Consider the following 18,910-nt stretch of genomic DNA (forward strand, 5'->3'; position numbering starts at 1 on the left):
AGAGGTGGGCGCGCACATGCGTGTGCGGCCGGCATGGCGGCGGGACGGACGCTGCCCATCACATCTCCGCTCTCCACCCCCCGCGCGTGGCTTTCCTTCTACTTTTCACGGAACTGATTGTTTTGGCAATGAAAGCGCTCCACTCGGGGAGCTCCTGTGGGGGACGGCGGCAGGCGCACCCCGGGGAGCCTGGCTCTGCCCCTCCCCCCCCTCCCCCCAAGAAGAGGGATGAGGCGGCCCCTCGCCCTCCGGGGCTCCCTGCCTGGAAGGGGGTGGCTCTGCGGGCTGAAGCGCGGCGGCCGCGCGGCCTCTTCTGTCCTTTCTCGCCTGACACGCTGGTCCTTGGAGAGCCCCACAAGGCGGCCTTTGGCCTTCGGTCCATCCTGAAGCCAAACGCTCTGGGGACGTCTTTTCAGTTCTGCTCGCGGACTGGGGGGCTCGGCACCCCTCCCCCACCTCACTTCGTGGGGCTCCTCTTCCAGCGTCCTCCCCACGTGGCGCCTGCAAGGCTTCTCCATGGGGGAAGCACAAGCTCCGAGCTCGTCTCCCAACAGCCCCCCCACTCGGGTGTGGGGCTCCCTCTCGTGCCGCCAGACGTCACTGGCTCTCCGTAGGCGTGTCCCCCCAACCGGGGCAGGGGTGCCTCTGCTCAGCGCAGAAACCCCGAGAAGCACCCCACGTGCCAGGCCAAGACGGAGAGGTAAAGGGGGGGGGGGGCGGGGCCGGCTCCCCCCGATCTTCAGCCTGCTTGGTGGAGCCCAGGAGCTCCCCCGAAGGGCAGCACCGCAGGGAGACCCTCCGAGTCTGAACGTCCCCGGATGCGGGCGGCGGATGCCCACGAGAGCGGCACCAAGCTGATGGACGACGGCCGCGGGAACCAGGCACACTGCGCAGCGCCCACTCCGGGCCACCTGCCCGGCCACTCTACGGTGGCGCCATGTTACAGAGGAAGAAGCTGGCAGGCAGACGGGAAGGACTTGCTCCAGGCACCGCCGGGCCAGGGCTGGGGCGCGGCTCCCCACTGCACTGCCAAGGACACGCTCGGACGGAGGCCTCTGCTGCCCGGCCGCCCCAGAAGGGACTTCCCGGACGATCCGCCGGCTCGGCTTCACCCCTTGGAAGTCCGTCGGCCGCCCGAGAAGGCCAAGGGTCGGGGCGAGCCTCGTCCAGCCTGCCCAGGGCCTCCCGGCTCCTCCAGCTCTCCCGGGGCCGCGTCTGCCCAGAGGGGGCTTCGCTTCTCCTTCTGGCCTTGCGTGCGAGCTGGACGTGGCCTCCGGGCTCGCCTCTCCTCTGGCGCTCCTCCTGCCAGGCCTGCTCGCCTCCGGGGGTGCACGTGGGTTCTTGGCTTGCTTTTCCCAGACTTCACCACCTGGATGACGGTTTCTTGTTTCGCCCTCCCACGTTCGCAGTGTCTCTTCTGTCCATTCTTCCCTCCCTCTGTTTCTCGGGGCTCTCCCTTCTCTCAGGGCCTTCTCAGGACTCCCCCTTCTCTCAGGGCCTTCTCAAGGACCCCTTCTTTCGGGGCCTTCTCAGGGCTCCCCCTTCTCTCAGGGCCTTCTCAGGGGCCCTCCTTCTCAGGACTCCCCCTTCTCTCAGGGGCCCTCCTTCTCAGGGCTCCCCCTTCTCTCAGGGCCTTCTCAGGGGCCCTCCTTCTCAGGGCCTTCTCAGGGCCCCCTTCTTTCGGGGCCTTCTCGGGGCCCCCTTCTTTCGGGGCCTTCTCAGGGCCCCCCTTCTTTCAGGGCCTTCTCGGGGCCCCCCTTCTTTCAGGGCCTTCTCGGGGCCCCCCTTCTTTCAGGGCCTTCTCAGGGCCCACCTTCTTTCAGGGCCTTCTCAGGGCTCCCCCTTCTCTCAGGGCCTTCTCGGGGCCCCCCTTCTTTCAGGGCCTTCTCAGGGGCCCACCTTCTTTCAGGGCCTTCTCAGGGCTCCCCCTTCTTTCGGGGCCTTCTCAGGGCCCACCTTCTTTCAAGGCCTTCTCAGGGCTCCCCCTTCTCAGGGCTCCCCCTTTTCTCGGGGCCTTCTCGGAGGCCCCCCTTCTCTCCTGCAGTTTTGTCATCTTCCCCTCAGGGGCTTCTCCCTCTCCAAAGGGCTGCCATCGCCCTGGTGGCCGACGTTCCGTCCGGCCTTTCTGCCCCATTTTCCAGCCTGTCTCAAACGAGCTGGATGCGCCGAGGCCAGCGAAGGCCTCCTTCTGGCGCCCCAGGGCTCCTCTACAGGCTCCCCCCCCCCCCCCCCCCGGGGAGCCAAGTAGGAAGCCGGTGGGTCGGCGGGCAGCCTTCAGGCCACTCTGGACCCTTTCCCGCTCCCTCCTCCCCGGTCCAGCTCAGGGCAGCGCCAATGTGCCGTCCCACCGGCACCCGAACCCCCTGGGGCGGGCGTGGGGAGAGCTTCGGCCCCTTCGGCTCCCCTCCAGAAGGGAAAAGAGGCAGGCAGGGGCCCTGCGGAGCCCTCCTAGGGTTCCAGCGGGGGAGGGGGGAGCCTGTCCCTGCCCCTCCCAACACCCTTCTGGGAACACCGCAGGCACTTCGTACAGGACAGAACAGACTCTCTCGGAGGGCCCCACTTTGGCCATCAGGAAGTTCTACCCGACAGCCTGAGAAGCAGGAACCAAAGGCTGCCCCTCCCCCACATGGCATGAAACAAGCATTTATTAAGCTCCAAATCTGTGCCCAGGCAGTGAGCCGGTGCTGGCACCCCCTTGACTGGGGGGGGGGGGGAGGGACCCGAGGGCTCACCCCCCCCAACAGTCCATTGGAAGGCTGCTGGATGGCCCAGGAGACACAGCCCGCCTCAGCTCTCTCCTAACTGGGTCTTTGGGGCATCCACGGACGTCCGAGACTGCCACAGGACGGCGGGGCCCCAAGGGCAGGGGGAGACGGAGCAGGCCCAGCCCACCTTCCCGCTCTGGCCCAGTGACCAGCCCTGCTCTGTGAACAAGGCCAGGCCGAGCAGGAACAAGACCCAACCCGCTGGTCACACTCACCATTTCACACCGGCGGCTGCTGGGCGGAGGAGGGGCGCGTCCCCGGGGTGCCCACAGAGCCCGGCATCCCTGGGAAGGAGGGACGGACTCCCCTTGGCACCCCGCTTCACGCTCCCAGCAGCGGGGCGGCCCCTAGGGGGCGCTGCTTCGGCCACAGGGGGCCCTCTTCCATTCTTGGATTCGTCCCCACCGTCCCAAGTCCTCCAGCCGCAGCCCCCCAATCACACCTGACCCCTGAACAGGCTGGCCGCCCATCAGAGGAGCCGTGGCCAAAGCCCTGCCTTCCTGCCGCCTCGCCGGAGCCCTCTAGGCCCCCCGAGACTCCCAGCCCTTTTGGGGCGACCCCCCCCATCTTGCAAGGGAGGTGAAGGGTGGCCCCGGGAGGCTGTAGGGGGCAGCTCCAAGGGGAGAGGAGTGGATTTCGGGGTGCAGGGCTCCTGCAGTCGTCCTTTGCTCACTGGCACCGCAGGCCACCCACAATTACAATCAGTGTAAGGAAAGCTCCCCCTCCAGACCGGAGGCGGCAGAAGAGCTGCAGGGTTTGGGCAATGGGGACGCCCAGCTCAGCAGGGACAGGCCAGAGTCCTACAAAGACACCCCGCAGCGAGCACCAGCCATCCTGCAAACCAGGTTCCTTCTACGCTAGGAGGGCCTCCAACCCCGGCCCGGACGAGCCCTTCCTACCCAGCAGCCCGCCCAGAGGATAAGAAGGCCTCGGCCCACTCTGCCCGGATCTGCGGCCGGCGGCGGGGGCGGGATGGGCTGAGCAGGGGAGACACGAGGAAGGACCGATGCTCCGCAGGGCAGGGGCGCTTACCTTCCATCCCGGCACGTATCCCCGGCAGCGGAGCAGGAAGGGAGGGGTGGCGCGGCCGGCGGCCCGCGGCCCCCCTAGAGCAGACTTGGTCCCGCAGCGTCCTGGAGCCAATGGAACCGTTTTCTTCCTGCTGTCGGTGTGACAGTCCAGGAGCTGAGCTGTCGCCCCCCTCCCCCCATCTAGTGACAAAAGGACCCAGCGTGGTTTCCTACCCCCCCCCCCCCGGAAGTGTCCAAGCGGGTAAGCGGAGCCTCAATGACCTGCTCTGACCTCCCTAGAGAAAAACACAAGACCAGGTTTATTTCATACAATGTTATTCACACGTCTTCATTTTCTAGTTTATACAGAATATACAAATAGGTGAATAAAACATGATTCCATGAACCGAAGAGCCAGGACTTCTCAGACTAGACAAACTGGTCCATAAACAATCCCTCTCAAAGGAGACGCTCGCTCGCTCGCTCGCTCGTGTGCCAAAGCCGAGTGCTTCTGCCCCACCAAACTTCCCTCCATCCCGAGGAGCACCCAGGGCGGCAGGTGTCCGGGCAGCCGAGGGGAGATGAAACGTCCACATGGGGGGTCTCGGCCTGACGGCCTCTCCGGGAAGGAACACGCTCGCTTGCTGAGGACGACTCGGGGTCCTCATCCTGCTTCTAAGGAAGACCAGTCCATGAGGAAGGCCCAGGGCCAGATGCATAGCGTCCCACAGAGGGGTAAAACGAGGGACTCCGACCAGCGATAGGAGCAGGCCACGACCTCCACGAGTCCCGATCCAAGGCTGGCCTGGGAGCGGGAGCCCCATGGGGAGACCGGCGCCCCCAGGACTGGCCAAGGGGGCAGGGATGGCATGGCTGGGAAGACTGAGAAGCTCTGCGAGGTCAAAGAAGGTGACTGCGGGGCCCTAACGGAGCTCACCAAACCCTGCCTAAGGGGAGGGAGACGGAGAGACGCCAATGAAAACGTGGCTCGATTCCATCTCTTCTTCTTCACCAAGGAAAGCTTTTCTTTGAACAAAGCTTCCGCCTTCAATAGGAAAACCCCAGGGTGGGCATCCCCGGATTCCTGCTCTGGCTCGGTCCAGATCCGTGATGGCAGGGTTAAAAAGAGACTCCTCTCCACGCGGGACTGCCCCGGCCAGGGCTGCTCCTCTTCGCAAGAGCCCGCATCAAGCGCCGTCGGACATGATCTGATGACGGAGATGGCACAAACCGAAATGGGCCAACCGAAATGTTTTATACAAAATACTGACTTCAACAAAATACAAAGCACTTTCTTTATCTTTCAGAAACTGAATATACAAAGCAAGCTTTTTTCCAAAATATTTCCATAGGCAAAGGATTAAAAACGATTTTAATTATACACATATGGTCACAATTTTGCCTTAAAAAGCTCCTTGGGAAATGTACATAAGGCCTCTTGTAAATGTACATCGTCTTTCTTCGTGTCTGTCACAGCGTCCAATGTCCAGAGCCAACGAGGCGACTTGACAGATGTGCTCTTACTTGGGAGGCTGCTCAAAAATACAGGACTCTTCTGTACAAAGAAAGACGGCCCACCCCACTGGGGAAGATGCGCAAAGCCTGCCTGGGCTTCTGCGCTGGGGCACCTTCTCCATCCAGAACTGTCTCCATATGCACGCTACCCTGACTCCAATCCAATCCTCAACACGTCTGTCGTAACAGAATCTACAGGTATGTTATAAAACAAAATGACATTTCTCACAATAGTTAAAAAGAAACCCGAGTCAGACTTCCGAAACCATAGAAAGATAAAATTTCCTTAAAAATCACTCTTGATTCGAAGAAATCAATTTACATTATACACCACTCTATGCAGGGGCAAAAGGGCCGGGGTCAGAATATACACTAAAATGCAATTTTACCCCCCCAAAGGGTCAAACCAATTCCATTTCCAGCAGGAAGGTTTACAAATGTACATCTGTACAGCCTAGAAAAGCTTCACTACCAGACGAGCAAAGTTTGTGATCAACATCGAGCCAATTTCTGCTGTCCAACTGGACACTCACACCTAGGAACTACGCGCGCGCAATGCTGATAGAGAGGAAGCGAGAAAACCCTCTGGCTCAGTCCTCACGCTTCGGGGGCCCCTCACCCTGACCGGCACCGGCCTCCGCTCAGCTCGCCGCCGCGCCGTGCCACTCCCCCGGCTGGCCCCGCAAACCCGGCCGGGGAGGGGGCGAGCCGCCATGATTTTCCTCCGTCTACAACCATTACATAGACAAGTGTCCACGGCGCGTCTTCTGTACGCTGTGAGAGAACGACGGGCGGCGTCTGTACTCCAGCTCACGGCAGGGAGGGAAGCCTTTCTCTTCTCAGAGCATCTCGGATCTTGTCTTCTTGGGCAACAGGTTGTGAATTACCAAAATACAACTGAACTTCCTTTGTTAAATAGTAATAATATTTATGCGGGTAATCGTCAATCTGGTATAAAAGACTTCACAGAAAGGGGGAAAAAATAAGGACTATTATTCTATATACATTTCTATAAACCTGTTGTGCTATGGGGTAGTAGACCTACCAGATTGCAAGCCAGTTTATTAAAAGAATACTGTACTTTTTCCTTTTAAAAACTATTTTTTGTGACTTTACAAGGTAAAAATTTACAAAATATGTGACAGCTATTTTTGATACAATTACATCATATACAGGCATTCTGTGCTTTGCCAGCAATCCAATCTGATAGGTCTTTAATCAGGGTTGGAGATATTCTATCATTCACCCCCCCCAAAATATACACAAGAACCTTAAAAAATTTACAAATGGATGAATCAAGTCAATAAATAGGTCTGCTTAAAAAAAAAAATCGAACATTCCTAGTTGAGTTGTGTTTTGATAATTCACCAGAGTACGTTCTCCTACAGCACCCCGTTGGGAGGGCCTCCGACGGGCCCCAGCTCCGGGCTGTTCCTCAGGTAGTATTTTTCCAGCTTGACCAATATGTGCTTCCCATACGTGTACTTGCGCAGCGTGGTGACGTGGGGCCGGATCTAGGATGGAGAAGGAGACCATCAGCGGCCCGGAGCCTTCTCCGAAGGCCGACGGGACTGCTACGGGAACCCCCAAACACAAGTGAACGAGGAGGAGGGGGGCGGAATGGGGAGAGGTGGCTGGAGGGCTGGCAGCCGGGAGGAGCCGGAGTGCCTCGGCCTCCCCTGCCCGCTCCTCCAAAGGCCTCGCGGCCCCCTCGGGGCTCTCCCCGCGCCGGGCCGGGCCTACCTTATGCATGAGGACCTTGCGCTGGGCGGGCTCGGCCATGTCGATCATCTTCTGGACGACGTAGTTGGCGTACTGGTCCTTCATCATGGTGTATAAGGCACTGTGAGGACCGTCGTTCTGGCAGCACACCTCATCGATGAGCAGGGCTCGCTCGGCCCGGGATGCGTGCGACACGCACTTCTCCACCACGTTGCTGGCCAAGAGAAGAGCACAAAGCCTCCTGGGACGGCTCTAACAAACGCCCAGCGCCGAGCCCAGGAGGAGGCTGGCCTGGGGACGGAGGGCCTTGGCCACATTGGAACCCAGGACCTCCCGCCCACAGACCTAAGCTGCTCCCTGACCCTGGGCCTCAGCCATCACTCCGAGGCAGACACGGACCACGACCACGGGTGGGAGGCCCAGGCAAGGGCAGCTGGCCTGGGGCCGCGTTCTGCAAGGCCGAGGCCATCTCGAAGGGAGAGCTTGTTTCTAGCAACACGGGCAACTGAAACCCACGGCCGGGCATCAGGGCCGGACTGTAGCTCTTTTAGGAGCACAGAACCAGGCACAGGCGGCCAGAGCAAGCAGAAACGGCTCGTGTCCCCCTCCTGCATCGCCGCCTTCTCTGGGGGGAGGTGAGCCAACGGCTGCTCAGGCCCGCAGCAGGACTGCCGCGGCCCGAGGTCCGGACAGCCGATGGCGGGAATTGGGCAACACTACCTGGCAAATTTGTGCTGGCTGAGGGCAAGGACCTTGCCTCGGATCTCGGCAACGATCTTGCTTTTGTCGTCGGGGCGGCCGTGCTCCAGAACGTGCTGAATGACGTAGTTCCCGTATTGATCCTAGACACAGATGGGGCGGCTTCAGGGGCGGCTGAGGCGGGCACGCCAGCTACTGCCCACCTCACGTGCCCTCCCCCCCGAAGGGGCCCGTTGCCGAGGAGCGCCCAAGAACTGTGCCCGCGGCCTCTGTCTCCCTCCTGGGTCTCCTGTGCCAGGCCCCGCCGCCTTCGAGAAATCTGACGTCTCCAAGGGGCGCGGGCAGCGCATACTTGACAATCAAGAAACTTTAGGGGAGCCAGGGCACTGGGTGCGGATCGAGGAAGGCTTCTTGTAGGAGGTGGCTTTGGAACCAAGGCTGGAGGGAGATGAGGGATCCCAAGGAAGAGAGAGGCCCCAAAACAAGGCAGCTTCCCCCAGCCAGCAGGACTAGACTCGGGCAGCAGAGGGAAGCCCTGGCCAGAAGATGACGCCCTCCGCTCTCCTCCAGCCACTCCTCCCAGCCTCGGTCTCCCCGAACACTCTTCCACACCATCTCCCAGCACGGCCCCTTCCTGAGGCGCAGGCCGCAGCCCTACCTGGACCAGCTGCTCCGTGTGCTGGTGCAGCTCCTCTAAGACGGGCAGGGTCTGCTCCGCCGTGCAGTGCTCCAGGATGCGCTGGATGACGCGGCAGCCGTAGGGATGGGTGGACAGCACGAACACCTTCAGGAGACACAGAGGCAGAACTGGGTCACCTGCAGGGCCCATGGGGGGCCTCCCCCCCCCAGGGCCCCGGAGGATGCTGGGACGGCACCTGTCCTTTGAAAGCGTCGATGATGAACTGCAGGGCCTGTGGCTGCACACACTCGATGCACTTCTGGACCACGTGGTTCCCGTTCTGGTCTTTCACACACTTGAGGACGTGGCCGTCCAGCTCCTTGACCATCTCGTTCTGAAAGACACAGGCCGGGGCAAGCGCCGAGTCACGCGCATGCACTAAAAGGGTTTGGAGGTGAGGCGGGCCTGAGCTGGGCGAACATTAACAGTCCACGCGTTTAACAGGACAGCGTCACGCACCCCCCCACTGTCATTAGGGCAGCCCCGAGAGCAGAGCGGGCGATGGGTGGCAACTGTGTCCCCAGAGGGCAGCCTCAAGCTGCCTGGGAGCCCCCGCGCTACCCCGGAGAGTGAAGGGAGGAGGCACTGGCTTTGGGTGGCGGGGCAGAAGGGATGGGAGCAGCTCCCCAGTGTGGGCTGGGCGCCCCCACCCCACGCCAAGGCTGCCTAGACCGCAGGAGGTGACTAAGAAATCCTTATTGAGTGACTGAAAGAAAACCCGCCAGCTTCCAGAATGTGAATCCACAATGACTGGGTGTTCTTATGGCATGTCAGCACAAATCCTTTCAGTCATCTACTTGGGAAAGTATCATTTTACTTTTTACAGAAATTAAAGAGAACAAAAAAGGCAGAAAAGAGAAGCTTGCAACAGTTTTCTAAGCCAATAAAATTTTTAAAAAATGTGGTTCTAACTTACAATTACCTGCTGGTCAGGGGAAATGGATTCTAGTGCTTTCTGAATGACACGGCAGCCGTACATCTGGAGCGCCAAGGGCAGAACGTGGCCGCGGATTCGGGTCGCCAGGGCAAGTTTCTGATCCAGGTTCCCAAACTGGGCGAAGAGAAAAGGTAAGAGCGAGTAATCCACCGCAGCACAAAGCGTCCCTTGAGCTCCCTGCCCAAACCAGAGCAATTACAAATGGGCTGACGCGAAGAGCGATCATGTCGAGCATCAAAGGAGAGAAATCTGTCACGGATCTGATTCTCGTGAATCGCCGAGCTGAAAACCCCAAGAAGCCCCTTCCCAAAGGAAGCCACGCAGCGGCCAAGGTACCTCTTCAGAAGGAGGGTTAAAGTCAGCCCAGGAAAGAAGGAGGGGCAGAGGGCTGCGTCCAAGGAGACCAGAAAATGGACTTGGGTCAGGGAGCTAAAGGTGAACAAAAAGCATGGCTTGGTCCACAAAAGGCACGTGGGAGAAAAGAAGTTGCCAGGGGGGGTTTGGACTCCTGCCGGGGGAGAGCGTGAGGTTTGTTCCTTTTTCACAGACAGTGGCCCAAGGGAAGTAAGGAGATCCTCTCCAAACCAGGGCTGTTCTTGGCTCTGCCCTGGCGCCCCTCCCTTCCTCTCCAAGTCAGTCCCCTCGTCTGTCTGCTCTTACAGAGGTTTCCCAGGCACCCCGGTGTGGCCGACTCACAAGCGGACACAGCCTGGGCCCAGGCTCTCTGTGGAGCTTTAGTTCAATGACTACCTAGTGGGACCATTCCCACTGGAGGCCCCAAACACATCTCACAGCCCACAGGTGTGAAAAGAAAATCTCTCCTCTCCATCAACCCTGTGTAGCCAACGAGTTGGCCCCTCTTGCCATCTCTCACCCAAGCCCTCCTTCTGTTTCGGCTGGGCCCTCGTCCCCTCAAGCTTCCAGGATTCCCACAGCCCCCTCCTGGCCCTACACAGGTGTAAATCTTGAAATCTCTCAGACTTGTGAATGTTAAAAATTTCCCCATCAGGAAATTCTTAACTGAAACAAATTCTCTACTGAGAAACATTCCCCATTTTGATGTGAGAACTCTCCAGGATCAGAAATGGGAGGAGCTCTACTCCAACCTTACTTAAGACTGCTTTAGGGGAGAAAACTCCTTGCTAAACAATGAAAGTACTTGGATCCATGCTTATGGTGGGGCAAGGAGTTCTTTGAGCCAGGCCTGTTTTTAGAACTGATACAATGGGATGCTAGGTACCTAAAAGGGTCGGGCAAGTTTTGTCTTAATGAGATTAGTTGACTCAGCTGTGTTTTCTCTCCTTCAGACTTACTGAGGGGATTAGTCGACTTAGCAGGAATTCAGATGGGCAGTCCTTCGGAAAACATCTACAGTGATTGGTAGATGTAGGGACTTAGGGGAGGTGACATGGGAGAAAAACCCCTATATAAGAAAAAGCAGAATCTCTTGAGGAGATATCCTTTTGGAGAAACCCTTTTGAAGGATCTCTGATGAGGACCTCTTGGGAAGAATCTCTTGAGAGAGGCCTTTTGGAACAGTCTCTGGCTGGAAGGCTCTCTGGTGAAGTCAGCTGAGATGGAACTGGCCTGGTGTCACTAAAATCCTTGTTTAGTCAGACCTTGTGGTGAGTGTTAAAAGACTGACTGATTTCTCTCTTAAGATTCAGGTCTAGGCCATATTGGCTTGAGGCCCTTCATACTTATTCCTTTCTTGCTCTCTCTCCCCCTCTCTCCCCCTCTCTCCCTCTCTCCCTCTCTCCCTCTCCCTCTCTCCCTCTCTCCCTCTCTCCCTCTCTCCCTCTCTCCCTCTCTCTCCCCCCCCCTCCCCCTCCCCCTCCCCCTCCCCCTCCCCCTCCCCCTCCCCCTCCCTCTCTCTCTCTCTCTCTCTCTCTCTCTCTCTCTCTCTCTCTCTCTCTCTCTCTCTCTCTCTGATTACTCATTGTATTGTTAATTAAAATCTCTATAAAACCCAGTTGACTTGGGTATTTGAATAATTGGGAATATTTCCCTGGCGACCACCTTATATTTGATTTTAAAACCCAAGACACTGTAGTGAAACATATTTCTGCGGTCAAATTTACTCACCCTCTCTTATATCTATCACAGTTTATATCTTCCACTATTTTAATCACTACAGTTTAAGACTTCAACCATTTTAAATCTCACACAGGACTGACCTTCAGGACAGAGATGGCCATGTCACTCCCCATCTCAACCAACTCCACTAGGATAAGAAATGAATTCCTTATCATATGGTTCCTTTGGCCCCGTGTGACTCTCCCCAATGACCTCCAATTGGGGGTGCAGGACTATTTCATTCCTCGTCTCCCCATTGCCTAGCAACGGTCATTTCCCCAAGCTTGGGAACCAGGAGATTCCTTTGTCTGACACAGAAGGTAGAGGGGGCCACTGGAATTTACTGAAGAGACGAGCTATTTGGGAAAAATCATTCTGAGAGTTAAGGGAGGAGGGACCTGAGGCAGGCAGAAGCCCCAGCAGCTTGAGGGGAGGAGGGGCCTGCACCTGGATACTGGCAGGGTCAGAGGAGAGAAGGTGGAGAATATCGGCCACACACACAGAAAGCAGAAATAATCCCCTGGGTGGATGTGGGCAGTAGGAGGACCAAGGGAGGAGGTGAGGATAACATGTAGTGCCTATGAACTTGGGAAGGGGGGAGGGCTTCAGAAGATTTGTAACAAGTTCAGTCTGACACACGTTGGGTTTAAATTGTCTACATTTAGTTCGAGATGTCCAACAGGCAGACGGAAATGTTTAAGATTGAAGGTCGAGGGAGCAGCTAGGTGGCTCAGTGGTCCTGGATTCAAATCTGGCCTCCAACAATTCCTAGCTGTGTGACCCCAGGCAAGACACTAACTCTTACCCCCATTACCTAGCCCTTCACTGCTCTTCTGCCTTAAAACCAAAACAGATGAAAGGGAAGGGTTTGGAGGAAAAAAATGAAGGTTAAGAGAGCAAAGCTAAGGTTGGACAAATAGATGGGACGCATCAGCACCCAGATAGTAACTGCAACCCCAAGAACTGATAAGGTAGTCAGAGAAGAAGGAGGGTCCAGGACAAACTGGGGCAGATGCAGTATCGGTGATGGTGGTGGAACAGTCATGCAGGTAAGAAGAGAGAAGGATGTGAACATCCAGAAAAGAGAGGGTCAAGGCCATGGGGTGGCCAACAGAAAAATGAGAATCAAGAAAAGGCCATCAAAGTTGTTCAACAGGTCTTCAAAGCTGTGCCTGCAGGGCACCAAGTCTGGCAGGCCCTGCTGGTGCTGTTGAGGCTTCTGGACCCAAGTCTGCTGGTGCTCTGAGGCTCGGCCCTGAGACTATGTCTGTGTTTGGGCACCAAAACTCACAAAAAGCTTTGACAATAATGTAGAGAGGTTTGGACACGTGGCCACGGCTGAGAACAGATCCTGGAAAGAAGTATTTTCTTTACTGAGAGCTAAGCTTGGCCAGCTGAACTGGCCTCTAGGGTTCTGGTCCTCTATGTGGTAGATCCACTTAACCATTCTACCTTTCCTCTTCCGGAGGTCCTCAGGAAAGAAGGTCCTTCTGGAGGCCCCTGGATCTGCTTCTGCTCTTGGGCCATTTCTTCTCAACTCCCTCACTATAACAGACCTCTCCCCGGCTGCCCCCATCACTGCCAGCACAACCCAAATGTCAGTGCTAAGAGTCAGAGACCAAGAGAGCAGAGAGCAGGCTGGGAGAGATGCCAAGAGAGAAGATTCACCAGCAGAAGAGCAGTCAAAGACAGCCGGACTCTTAAATGCCAACGAGAGCTCCCCGAAGGGAAAACAAGCCAAAATCCCGATGCCTCGTGGAAGGAGGCCCTTGAGCTCACACACTTACCTCAAAAAACTTCTGAATGACATAGTTGCCAAAAACATCCGTCATTAACTGATAGGCCGCTTGCAGGATCTCATTAAACACCATTTGGCGCTCAGTGGGTGTAGCTCGTTCTAGCTTCTGCTGGATGAATCTGCATAGAACAGAAAGGCAAAGGCCATCCACAGATGCCCAGTGCTCTGAGAGGGGTCACCCAGAACACAATCTTTTTAAGGACCCCAAGGGGCAGACAATGAAGGGTGAACCTGCAGCTCAATGGGAAGCATGATTGTCCCATTACTCCATCCAAAGAAACACAGATCCCCAAAGCTAAAGGGGTACACTGAGTCTTACCCATTCCTAAACACAAGCCCTCCCCACGACCTAGTGAACAAGGGTCCAAGCTGCCTCTGATCAAAACCTTTGAGAGAGGGCTGAGTCACAAACACTGGTCCAACTGTTGGGGTCTCCTTTGCCCCCATCCTCACCCCCGATCACTGCCCAACCTTGATTTTGCCTTCTCTTCCTTCTTTCAAACACTAAGAGATAAAAGTCCTCTTGGTCTTCCCAGTGGCATTTTCCCAGCTTCCTCAGCCATTCTTCTCATAGGACAAATCTACAGCTATTCTCTACCCTGGCTCTCTTCTGGATATTCTCTCCCTTATAAATGTCTTTCTTAATCTGGGGTGCCCAGAACTGGCCACACTTTTCCAGGGACAGTCTGACTGGGGCATCAAACAGCATGCTTGCCACAGGATAAGCTGGAGAGCTGGAGGAACCCCAAAGGTTCAGCTAATCTGTCTAATGCAGAGGAGGAAACTGAGGCCTCTTGCCCAAATCCTGCCCCCTTCTGTAGTGCCTAAGCTTATCTCTCCATCCTGTAAGTGCTCTCTCTAACAGATTAATCACACAGGTTTTGAGATTGCCATTCCTCCAGCCCTCAGGCCTCATTCAAAGTGCTAGCTGCTTCATCGGCTCTGTCTTTATTTTGGATTTGTAGCATCAATTTTTCCAAAATTCGTTTGCTATGCCAGACATTCCACATCCATATAATTACACTATCAAATCCAGAACATGAGCCTTTAATGCTTGTTTTTGAAGGGGGAGAGGGTTGCCTCGAAATCTTGATGAACTCTTATCTACAGCATTCCCCTGAACAATCATTAAAAAATGGAAAGAGGATCAGCCTAGCCTATGCTTTTCCTCTGAGCAATGCCCCCTCTTTTCTAGAGGCTCAGGAATTGTCATGTATGCAGGTCAGTTGAGTTGCTTGTTCCATTCTTTTCCCTTCCCACCCCTTCCCCCACTGTTCTTTTTGCTCTGGTGGTTCTAGGCACGGATTTCCTGGGGACAGGCTATGACATCGTAGAGCCCCATAGGAATGGCGCCCTCGTCAGGGTGAGTGTCGGGGGGGGGGGGGGGGGGGGGCGCCAGGGATGGTTCTTGAGCCACAGGCTACATCTCAAACTAGACGCCCCAGACCCTGACAGAGGCACCATCCACTCACACAGGGCCAAGGGGCCTACTGCTCCAGACAGGAATGGGAAAAGTCCCAAAGGCACAGCCGGGTGGTGCAATTAGGCAAAAGCCGCTTCGCTCTGGCACAAAACCACCCCCGAGCCAGTAAGTCGTGGCCTCTTCCCTCCAACTTCAAGGGAAGCCACGATCGCCCCCAAACCACAAAAACAAATGCCAACGAGCCCACTGAGCTACCCAGAGCAAGCGTGAGGAGAAGACATCTCAATGCTGCTCCCACCTGGGGCTCCTCAAAAAATGGTAAGCGAAGACTTTGTTTGCGGGGGAAAGTAGGCCCACCATTTCCTGGGCTAGCGTCTAGCCTTCTCGAGCAATTTCTGGACCTGCCAAGGACAGACCTCACCAGGGAAGTGAGAAGGGCATGGGTTCAAATCTTCCTACCTGTGAGACCCCATTTGCCTAGCACGTGGAACCACACTCACCTGGAGCCATGCTGGTCTTGGGAAAACTCCACTATGTGGCCCAGGAGGTCTCTGAGCTGGAGGTTCGGGAATCGGTTGTTCCGGAAATCTTCTAGCAAGCGGCTGCGGCCGGAGGGCATGATGTCGGCCCGACTGTAGCGCAGCCGGGAGGGAGGGAACAGCTGGCTGCTGGAGCTGAACAGGCTGCAGGCGCTGGACGCGTTGCGGTGCTTGGCTTCGGCTCCCGGAGCCGCCGAGATGTAGCGCCCGCTGCCATTGGCCAGGCCTCCTACGGCAAAGGGCTCTCGTCAAGCGGGCTTTCAAAGCATCCCAAACCCAAGTTTGCTGAGCCTGAGATGCGGTGAGCAAACACAGAGGCTCCCCTTAGAATTCTGATTGATCACCCGCGCAGGGGAACGCGCAAAAAAGAACAGGAAAACCAGGAAAGAAACAAAGGGATGGCTCAGCCGTCCCACACAGACCATCCGGTTCGGGGCCCAGAGGCCGAGACGCGTTCTGAGGGACGTGGAGGGAAGACTGAGCACTAAGTACCTGGCTAGCACACGCTGGCAGAGGGACGCCTACTGACTTGCCCGGGAAACTGGCACCTCCAGGCACGGAGCCCTCCAGAGCAGCTCCCCACCTGCTCTGATCCCCCCAAGAGCCAACACCCCAGAGCGCTCCAGTCCCTGCTGATGCTTGTCACTTAAAAAGAGCCTTTGGGGGGACAGACTCATTCAGTGTTAAGGGGCGCCTAGGGCTAGAGATGGGACGTCCTGGGTTCAAAAGTGGCCCCCAACATTTCCTGGCTGTGTGACCTGGGCAAGGCACTTACCCCCACAGCCTGGCCCTCATCTCTCTTCTGTCTTAGAATGAGTGCCTAGGAAGGGTTCGAAGCCCCTGGTAGAGGCCAACTTTCCCTGGCAAAGGAATTCACAAGGAAGGATGCCCATGCCAGCTCCGCTGCGGAGGAAAGCCCTTGGCAGAGAGCCGTGGACAGCGAGGGGCTCTCAGCGCCAAGCGCCAAGCGCTCAGCCGTCCCACACAAACCACCCGTGCGCCACTCCCGAGCCCACAGACTCGTGGCGCACGTTGTGGCTACTGCTCTTGGGGGGGGGGGGCCCACCCACATAAAAACTTCGCTCCGTCACAGGCAAGGATGGAGAAAGGCGAGCCAGAAGGCGAAGCTTCAGGCCCGGTGCCATTCTCCCTTTCCGAGCACAGAGCAGCACCCCTGCCTTCTTGCGGGGCCCACGTGACGCAGGTCAGCGATGCGCAGGACGACTCAGTTTGCCCAAACTGTTCACTAAATGATGGCCTCGACCATATCTGAGCTGCACGGCCGTGAGCGAGTCAAGGAACCCCCCGTGCCTGGGCCTTCCTGAGGCCACAGCGATGGAGAGAGAAAAACTCAAGCAGGACAAAGCCTGGTGCTGGCTGGCTGCAGGGGGAAGCCGCCTGCCCCCGCCCGGGACGTGGGCCACAGACAGACCGGTAACGGAGGAATGGTCAAGCGGGCGACAGAAGCCAGAGGCTCCGAGGGAGGCCAGGTCACACGGAGAGGGAGTCCAGCAGAGGGCAGGCCTGGGGCTGGCCAGACACACAGGAGGGAGCCAATGGCAAGGCTGCTTCGACTGAATGGCGGCTGGCACCCCCGAGGCCTCGGCCTGGGGTTCTCAAGCTCCCCTTTCGTCACAGCCCCCTGGGAAGCAGGCGTGGCCTCCACCCTCATTTGACAGAGACAAGAGGGTGACAGGCGTGTGCCTGCAGGCAGGAAGACCACAGGGCTGGGACAGGCACCGGCCGCCACACAGAGGACACGTCGTCCTCGGAGTCAGGGAGAGCTCAGCGAGGACAACAAACACAAGATAAGAGGCTTGGGGAGGGAAGGTGTGTGCCCCGGTGCCCTGGGGTGCCTGGGCGCCATCAGAGGCGCCGAGGCTTCTGGGAGACACTATCCCCCACCCTTTGGACTCCCCTTCCTGAGAGGCAGCGTAATGGAAAAGCTATGGAAAGCAGAAGCCCTACTCGGTAAGAGGCCGAAACCTCCCCACTGGGAGCCAGGCCTAGAGACGCGGCGGGACCCCACGGCCTCGCCCTTGCCCCCTTCTGCTTAGAACTAAGCCAAAGAATGGAGAGGGGAGGGAAAGGGGAAAAGCGTGGCCTCGTGACGGCCATCCTTTGGAGCTCTGTGACACCGAAATATGGCCGTGTCGCCGCTCACGGAGCTCGGACCCGTCCCAGAACCTGCACCAGCTCGGAAGCCGACTCACAAACATTGCTCCTGTGTGCCGAGCACGCGGTGTCCGGGGTGGGGCGTAGTGCATGCTCGTAAATAAAAGATGGACCCAAAATAAAGGGTTTGGAAATGACTCTGAAGGACACTCACGATTCCGAAAGGCGGGACGGACGTGGGTCACATGGGTGGACACGTGGCCCTGGGATGAGGCAGCATCCTGGGGAACCAGCCTGCAGTGACCCCGGGAAGGGCTCCTGCCCTTTTATGCTCATGCCAATGGAAACAGCGAAGGGGGAACCATTTCCCCCGAGTCTGGCTGTGTGCAACCCTGGGGAGGAAGAGCAATGGCTCTCTCCGGGCTCAGTGCGAGGCACTTCCTTTCCAGAAGGACTAACTCTCCTTCGGCGGGGACTGCCCACTTCCCTGCTGCAGCCGTGGCAGTGGCACGGCCTCTCCTCTTCCTCGTCTTCGGCCAAACCAAACCAAAACCAAAAAACATAGCAGGCTTGCCAGACAGTCGTGGGTCTTCCAGGAGCCTTTTCGGATTTGTTCCCGTAGCTGAGCCCAAAGAAGGCTGGCCCCACGGCTCATAAAAAGCTTCCAACCCCCAAACGACCCATGAGAAATGAGAGAAAACAGCCCATTTTTCCATGACCCACAAGACAACTACAAAGCGTAACAGAATCAAACATCCCTGACTTCACAGGCCGTACATTTTCTGTCCGCCATCAGTCCCACGACAACCTGGCAGCGTCATTGTTGCATTTTTCACGGTTTATGGAGACCCAGGATCCAAGTCACCCAGCCCAGAGGCATGCGGGGAGGCTCCGAAATGGTCAGTCCACTCCACCACGGCCCCAGGATGTTATCTGGCACCACAGGTCACTCTGGAGGTCCAAGAGTGGACCATCGGTCTTGGATCTGATTTAATTTGCACGTGGATTCATATTCACGACTTTGAGCATGTTTTCAGGGAGCTACTAAGATCCGCAATTCCTCTTAGTGGATGGAGAACGAGGCCTGGAAAAGGGAGGTCCTGGGGGCCTAGCCCTTCCCACTCTTCTGCCCCAATACACTGCTCTTGGTGCTCTGGAGCTGGGCCTGGGCCCCGCTGAGTGGGGAGGCAAAGGGTTTCAGAGATTTCAGTGGATTTGAGTGACGCAGAATGGAAGCACGTGGCCGGGTCCGGTTCTCTTCCATTTTCCACAAGGGGCACAGATGGCCTTTGGAATTCCGGGCTTGGATCTCTCTGGAATCTCCCTCTAGAATCCGAGTCTGACTGTGGCCCGCCACTCTGGTCTTTTCCCATCAATTCTTGCCAGAAAAGGGCTCAGGGCGGCAGACTCTTGGCAGAGCTACGGGAGGCCCCATGTGCAAGACCCACAACGATATAACTATGATGAGAAGAGCTTTGCATGCTCTCTCTGCTAAATGAGAAGAAGAGCCATTCTAGACAGCTGACCACGTGGTTGCCCCCCTTTCAAACCCTGACCATCTGACTGAGAACCCACACTCGGCACTGGAGACCAAATGGGACCCCAAGGCTGCCCTGGCTGTCTGCCCACTGA

The 18,910-nt window shown here is 57.2% G+C and overlaps 1 protein-coding gene across 11 annotated transcripts in view; it reads right to left on the minus strand.

Moving 5' to 3' along the window:
* Positions 1–4,072: 4,072 nt before the first annotated feature.
* The window catches only part of PUM2 (pumilio RNA binding family member 2), a 70,313-nt gene continuing 55,475 nt past the window's right edge, over positions 4,073–18,910 (minus strand). For 7 of the 11 annotated variants that reach the window (XM_007477941.3, XM_007477938.3, XM_007477940.3 and 4 more), the window contains 8 exons: positions 15,125–15,392; positions 13,191–13,320; positions 9,307–9,441; positions 8,587–8,724; positions 8,370–8,495; positions 7,733–7,854; positions 7,034–7,226; positions 4,073–6,804 (listed from right to left, as the gene is read on the minus strand). In XM_007477941.3, coding sequence (XP_007478003.1) covers positions 6,673–6,804; positions 7,034–7,226; positions 7,733–7,854; positions 8,370–8,495; positions 8,587–8,724; positions 9,307–9,441; positions 13,191–13,320; positions 15,125–15,392 — 1,244 coding nt within the window. In that variant the 3' untranslated portion in view covers positions 4,073–6,672. The remainder of the gene's footprint in view (positions 6,805–7,033; positions 7,227–7,732; positions 7,855–8,369; positions 8,496–8,586; positions 8,725–9,306; positions 9,442–13,190; positions 13,321–15,124; positions 15,393–18,910) is intronic. The other 4 variants (XM_003339883.4, XM_001369389.5, XM_056814877.1 and 1 more) reach the window with 1 other exon arrangement.

Source organism: Monodelphis domestica, chromosome 1 (genome assembly GCF_027887165.1).
Source record: "Monodelphis domestica isolate mMonDom1 chromosome 1, mMonDom1.pri, whole genome shotgun sequence".
Taxonomy (NCBI): Eukaryota; Metazoa; Chordata; class Mammalia; order Didelphimorphia; family Didelphidae; genus Monodelphis; species Monodelphis domestica.